We start from the raw sequence: 6690 nt of genomic DNA, 5'->3' as shown, positions 1-6690 counted from the left end.
TTCACCAAGTATTTTTTTTTTCTTTTTTTTTTCAGTCACCAAATCAAAGATAATTACCCACTGGTTTTTGAAACCTGGAACAAAGTAAACGAGGCTGTGCTCTCACCTAAAAAGGTCTGTTCCTCCCCAAATTAAACTTTCCTGATACAGTCCTAACTCTCCCAAAATATAACCATTCGTTGCCAGGTATGGCCCCCTTATATGGTGGAATTTTTGCATAAGGCCATAGATAACGTTTTTGCACACACTGACTAATAAATAAGCAAACAAAGAAACGGAACCATGACTAAGTGTAAAAATGGGTTCAAGCAAACAGGTATGATCCTCCCATTTTTATATGAAGAGTTGAGAGAAGGCAAGGAAAAGGCACTTTAAACATTTTAACCGTTTTAATAACAACTCGTTATCCAGTAGGCATATCTTTAGTTTCAGCCACAAACACAAGAGTGAATATAGTGGCAACGATGCTAGTGCCCGCGAAGAACCAGTAGAGTCCCGCCTGCGTGAGGAAGTCCTGCATTGGACTGTACAGTTGCAAGGTCATGAAGGAGAAGATGGTACCGAAGGACATGCAAACAGACGATGCCTGAAGATAAAGTAGATATTAGTACGACTGAGACTAACAATTTAGTCTGAAATCAAGAAAAGCATTAGACTGACTTTTCATATATTACTGTATTTTTTAAATTAGCAAACAATTATATATATATATATATATATATATATATATATATATATATATATATACAAATATACACTATTTATATTGTATATATATATATATATATGTGTGTGTGTGTGTGTGTGTGTGTGTGTGTGTGTGTTATTGGAAAGGCTGTTTGCAGTATCGTACAAGATAATTTGGAATAATTGGAGGTTGTTAATATGGCATGAGTTAACCTTTAATCTAGATTTTTATAAAGTAAAACAAAGTCATATTCTTATACTTGATCTCTAATTGTACCTCCGAGTCTACAGTAGTTGCTCATCCGAGCCATATTGTGATCCAAGGTCACTTGCATAGTTTAACAACCCTTTTTTTTTTAATGGCTGGGGCCCGAACTCACCATTTGACCCTATCTTTTATCCGAGCTTATGCTACTAACTCACCTGTGATCGAACCCCGGTAGGGAAATATTCCACAGCTAAGGTGAAAGGTAACGGATGCAGACCGATGTCGCCGAAGAAGAGGCAGGTCGCTACGCACACCATTGGGATCCATTTCAGGCTGAAATTCAAGGGTCGTGTTCAGAGGAAATGAAGAAAGATAGAGTATTAGCGAAACAGTCATTTTCCGGTTAATATGGGATTATAGAGGGATTCTATTTGATGTGCGATTGCAGGATTAGATATATAGATTTGGGCTACATAGCCCAGCTCTGGAGCCTGTGAGAAGATCAAGCTGTTTATGTGGTTACAGAAGTTATAACTTTATGAAAGTCGTCTTTATTTCTAAATTTTGTACCTAAACAGTGTTCTGTATAGTAGTCATCTTTATGTAGGCATGGGGTTACAGTCATGTTTGTTTTAATATTTCGATACTAATTGTCACTTTTTTTTTTTACTCAAAGGAGAGTTATATAATAGAAGTCACTGAAGATAGTGTGTATGGTTTTCCATGCTCTTTTATATTTTAGTATAAGGAAAGAAAAATACTAAAACTCTATAGAACGTTTTTGAATAATTACCTTATTTGAAGGTCAATTTTGCTTCACAATAAAAGATCGCATCAAGAAAAACAATAAACTGCTTCAGTTCCTTCTAAAAATGTACGAAGTAAAATGACGGAAGGGATATTCCACTCGTTATTATTTTCCTTTCATTATATAACAGTATGATCTTAATAATATCTGAAAGCAACGGAAGACATCATCATTAACTGTGGTTATCCCTGAACTCAACCGTTCAAGTAAATTTAAAATAATATCTCAAACTCTGATTTTATTTTCTTCTCACCTGGTTGGAATATGTGTAGTAAGGAAAATAATCTATGCATTCTTTTAAAGCTTACCTCAAAAGTCCTTCCTTTTAGGTATGAAGTTAGGTGGAAAACAAAAGAAATTATAAGGAACATTTATACTTCTGGTACCCAATAACTCTAAAGTTTCTTACAAAGGATTTACGATAGAGCAAAATTGTTTACTTTGTGCGTTTATATTTATTTGATAGCTCGGATAACTTAAAAGTACTGAGAACCAAATAGTTGTTACTTTTAACTTTTTTACATTAAAGAGATATCAGTCTCGCTGTATCACCAGAATATATTTATTTTATAACAACTAAATATTTCGTAAAAACGTTATCTTAAAGGCTAACAGATTGCATTGTACAATAGCAGTGGCTATGAAGGTTAATTCATTTAAGGTAAAGAAAGTACTCGTGATTTTTTATTATTTTAAGGTAAGAACGGTGATAATAACTAACATTTGAATAAGCGTAAAACATTATTTATTTCAAAACAATGAAGAAAGTATTACCTGGTGAACGACTGAGCCACCTGGGAATTTTCATTCAGGTAGACGAAGGCCCCCAGCACAATCAAGGAGCAGGCGTTGACCGAATGGGAAATGACAAAGCAACATCTCCTGCCGATACGATCCACGAGAAAGAAGACGGCAACTGTCCCAGCGATTCTCATGCTGACAACGATGCTGGCGGCCGTGGCTGGATCAAAGAGAGTTCCAGCAGCTTCCAGGACTCTTCCAGTCTGCACAATCAAGACGTAGTTCCCACTCAGCTGCTGGAAAAGAAACATCGATATGACGACGCCTAAACGGACCAGGATCTTCTTCCTGAAGAGAGCCCTGTATCCAGACGTCTTCCTCTCTGACGGAGACTGGTTGCGCCTTTCCAAGTCATCCATCTCCTCCTCGACGTCGACGTACTTACCCCTCAGCCGCCGTAGCACGTTGGCCGCTGCCAGTCGATGTCCGCGGAGTACAAGGAAGTAGGGAGACTCGGGCAGGAGGAAGGATGTGATCAACATTAAAAGAACGGGCACCAAGCAAACCAACGATAGATAGTGCCACTGCAAGAGAGTGCCCAGACCTAGGGTGTATTGACCTCCAAAAACGACACATAAGACCGGTATGACAGTCATGGTTCCTCTTCGTTTTGTATCTGCCATTTCCATAACGTAGGTGGTGACAGCCACGTTACACAGACCCATTCCTATTCCCGATAAGAACCTGAGAAATAAAAAGAAATATATTTTTCATTAGTAATGTGTTCCCAACAAACTAGAATATCTGCATATGCAACAACAACAACAATAAAAGAAGCCGTTTCTAGTCAACTGCAGGACAAAGACCTCAGACATATCTTGGTCATGTCTGGGGTCTGGCCATTTTCCTCACCACTCTGGCCAATGCGAATTGTTAATGGTGGGAGACTTTGGCGTGATCGCTCACAGCAAACCAACGTAGTATGGGTAGCCCAGACTAGTACAGTTTTGCTGATCATGACGATATGTATGTATGTCTTTGCATACATCTGTACCTATATGTGTAAATCATTATCATTATCACCAGCTTTTATTAGTCCACCGTAGAACAAAGACCTCAGACATGTCCACGCCTGCGAACGTTCTTACTTCGTCGATCTATCGTCTTCTCTTCCTTCTTCTGGTTAGAATATCTTTTACTTTAGCTTGCTGTCGTATCCATGTTGCTCTTTATCTGTCTCCTAGTGTTATTCCCATCATTATTCTTGCCATGGCTCTTTTGGTTGTACCTAGCTTATGCTCTAAGGTTTTAGTAAGGCTCCAAGTTTCTGATGCATGTTAATACTGGTAGGACTATATATATATATATATATATATATATATATATATATATATATATATATATATATATATATATCAATTAACAAACTCCGGCCTTTTATTAGATTCGAAATTTTGTGTATATTTCTTCCATGTTTGTTATGCGAATCTAGTGTAACGTATCTAACATAACCCCAGACCTAAAAATATACATTCAGTATGACCTCAGCACTTGATATCTAACATTCTCATGATGAAACTAGTAAGTGCTTTAACATTCCCAAAATATTTTTTAATGTTCATCTGACACCCCCCCCCCTCAATACGCAATGAATTATATGCATTGACCATGCTTCAAAACCTAATATCTAATATCTCAGAATGAAGTGTGCAATAATTATTCCTCCAAACGTTTTGATATCAACTCGCATACCATGAGAGTACGCTCTGGCACACTATTCTATCTTTTTTTTCAAGTTTTTATAGTTTATATACGTAAGATATATTTTAATGTTACTATTTTATATTTTGCAGTGATTGTTCATTACTTACCTTGTAGTTTATTTTTTTCCTTATTTTATATTAATTTTTCATTACTTCTCATGTAGTTCATTTATTTCTTTAGCTCCTCTTTTTACTGGGATATTTTTCCCCGTTGGGGCCTCTGAGTTTATAACATCCAGTTTTTTCAAGTAACCTTGTAGCTTAGCTTATATTAATAATAATAATAATAATAATAATAATAATAATAATAATAATCAATAATAATAATAATAATAATAATAATTATAATAATAATAATAATAATAATAATAATAATAATGATAATGAAATATAACAATTAATAGTAATAATAATTAATAATAATAATTGATAATGATAATTAGTAATGATAATTAATAATAATAATCCTTACCTTCCCAAAAGGAAAACGGTTGAACATGACGAGAACGCAGTTATGATCCATCCCAGGAAGTAAGGCAGAGTAATTATCTGTAAAGTACGTCTCCTCCCAACCACGTTCACTAGCCATCCAGCAAAGAAAGAACCGAAAAGAGATCCTAGTTGAACCAGACTACCTGCAATAGTTGAAAGAATTCGATTAGATTTCACTCATAAATTAGCTAAACAAACAAGGAGTCATAACATATTTATTAGAGGAAAATATCTGTATACTGTGCGAATATATTTACAAAATCAAATGGATAATGTTTTCTGTAACAGTTCCCTGTGTCTCATTTGGTGACGGATTTGAAAATAGGGAACAACATCTTGATTTGGAATAATACAAACCAGAAATTTGTGTCGAGTTTCCTTTGAAGCCATAGTAAAAAGATCACATACAAAACTAAGATAATAGTTCTGTTAAATCGGTTGACACAGAAAGTTGTGCCTTATTCATATTGATTCTTAGATTTTTGTTTTACAAGTTCGAAAAATCTATCGTGATAATCAGTTATCTGAAGTACTCTAGCTTGGAGTTCTTTTATAGTTTAAACAGTAATAGAGACCAGACTCGAGGTGGTAGAAATTTATCAATTAGTCCATACGAAGTGGTATCACGTAACAGATTACGTAATCACATAATTTACAACTCGATTCACACTCGTCTTTGCTATATCGTAAGAAAAAAAAAAAGTACCGTTTTTTTATTAAAGGAAATCAAGACTTATTTGCTGCTACATATACTGTAGAGAACGAGTTCAAATTATACAGTTGGTTTCTATCATATGATTTAGAAACACGTTATTTCGTAACAGAAAGTTAATATAAAGTTTAGGCTATTGAGTAGTTAGACCGAGTAACTATACAGCGGTTATATAGTGATTATACAGAGTTCTTGACACTTTGTTACAGTGAATCAATTCAAACACAAAATTGTACTTGGCATAGACAGTTATTAACATTTCAGTTCCTAAGTACAGTTCAACACAATCTAGTTATGATACCATAGAGATGAGAGATGTCGAAGAGCACAGAGATGTAAGAGTCTAATCTGAACTTGAAGACTCCTATCCTCCTCTATCCCAGCCTAACCTTTATATACCCAACCTCGGATGCGCATAAGGATATTTGTAATAAAAAAACAAAATTGTTGACATAATTTCCTGAGATATTACTAAAGTTATTCCTATTTACTTGATAACAACACTTTTTATAAAGTAACCCATTATTGCTAAGATATATCTTAATTTCTGACTCTGGGCTCTTTTAAGATGAGGTCATTTCCGATCTAACTTGTACGTTTTAGCACAAATGTTCGATATTATGCCTTCTGGACTCCTTGAGATTTCCGACATCGCAGTTCAATTTTTCTCGCATTGTAATAAACATACAAAGCATTATATTTTTATGGTGTCTTAGATTCATTAAAAATCACCCTTCATTTACGTACTTGATATATATATTTATATATATATAATATATATATATATATATATATATATATGTGTGTGTGTGTATATATATATATATATATATATATATATATATATATATATATATATATGTATGTATATGTATATATACAGTATATATATATATATATATATATATATATATATATATATATATCAGAGCAATTGCATAACAATAACTTATAATGATAGTAATAATAAATTTAAATACTACTATTAATTCTCATATCACTCGTCATTTTAAGTTCTTCAGACAAATGCTTCATAATCCTCATCTCGAGACATTATTTTGGACAAAGTTGTCATTCTAATCCAATTCAGTAAATGCATAGTGGAACAGAATGATGTCCACGTAAATAACGGTGGTTGATTTCAGGAGAAGACTTTTTTTTTCGTATATTGCTGTAGAACACTGACTTATTTGAAGGTCATAATGAATTGTATAATTCAAACGCATCGGCATACGCTGTTCTTATATATATATATATATATATATATATATATATATAT

At 33.8% G+C, this 6690-nt stretch overlaps 1 protein-coding gene across 1 annotated transcript in view; it reads right to left on the bottom strand.

Annotated features, from left to right (window-relative positions):
* Positions 1-390: 390 nt before the first annotated feature.
* LOC137657039 (facilitated trehalose transporter Tret1-like) overlaps positions 391-6690 on the bottom strand; it is a 59098-nt gene continuing 52798 nt past the window's right edge. The window contains exons 5-8 of the mRNA XM_068391400.1: positions 4680-4842; positions 2478-3188; positions 1111-1228; positions 391-586 (exon numbers count right to left, since the gene is read on the bottom strand). Coding sequence (XP_068247501.1) covers positions 404-586; positions 1111-1228; positions 2478-3188; positions 4680-4842 — 1175 coding nt within the window. The 3' untranslated portion in view covers positions 391-403. The remainder of the gene's footprint in view (positions 587-1110; positions 1229-2477; positions 3189-4679; positions 4843-6690) is intronic.

The sequence above is a fragment of the Palaemon carinicauda genome, chromosome 18, assembly GCF_036898095.1.
Source record: "Palaemon carinicauda isolate YSFRI2023 chromosome 18, ASM3689809v2, whole genome shotgun sequence".
Lineage (NCBI taxonomy): Eukaryota > Metazoa > Arthropoda > Malacostraca > Decapoda > Palaemonidae > Palaemon > Palaemon carinicauda.
This window is presented reverse-complemented; position numbering and strand designations above follow the sequence as displayed.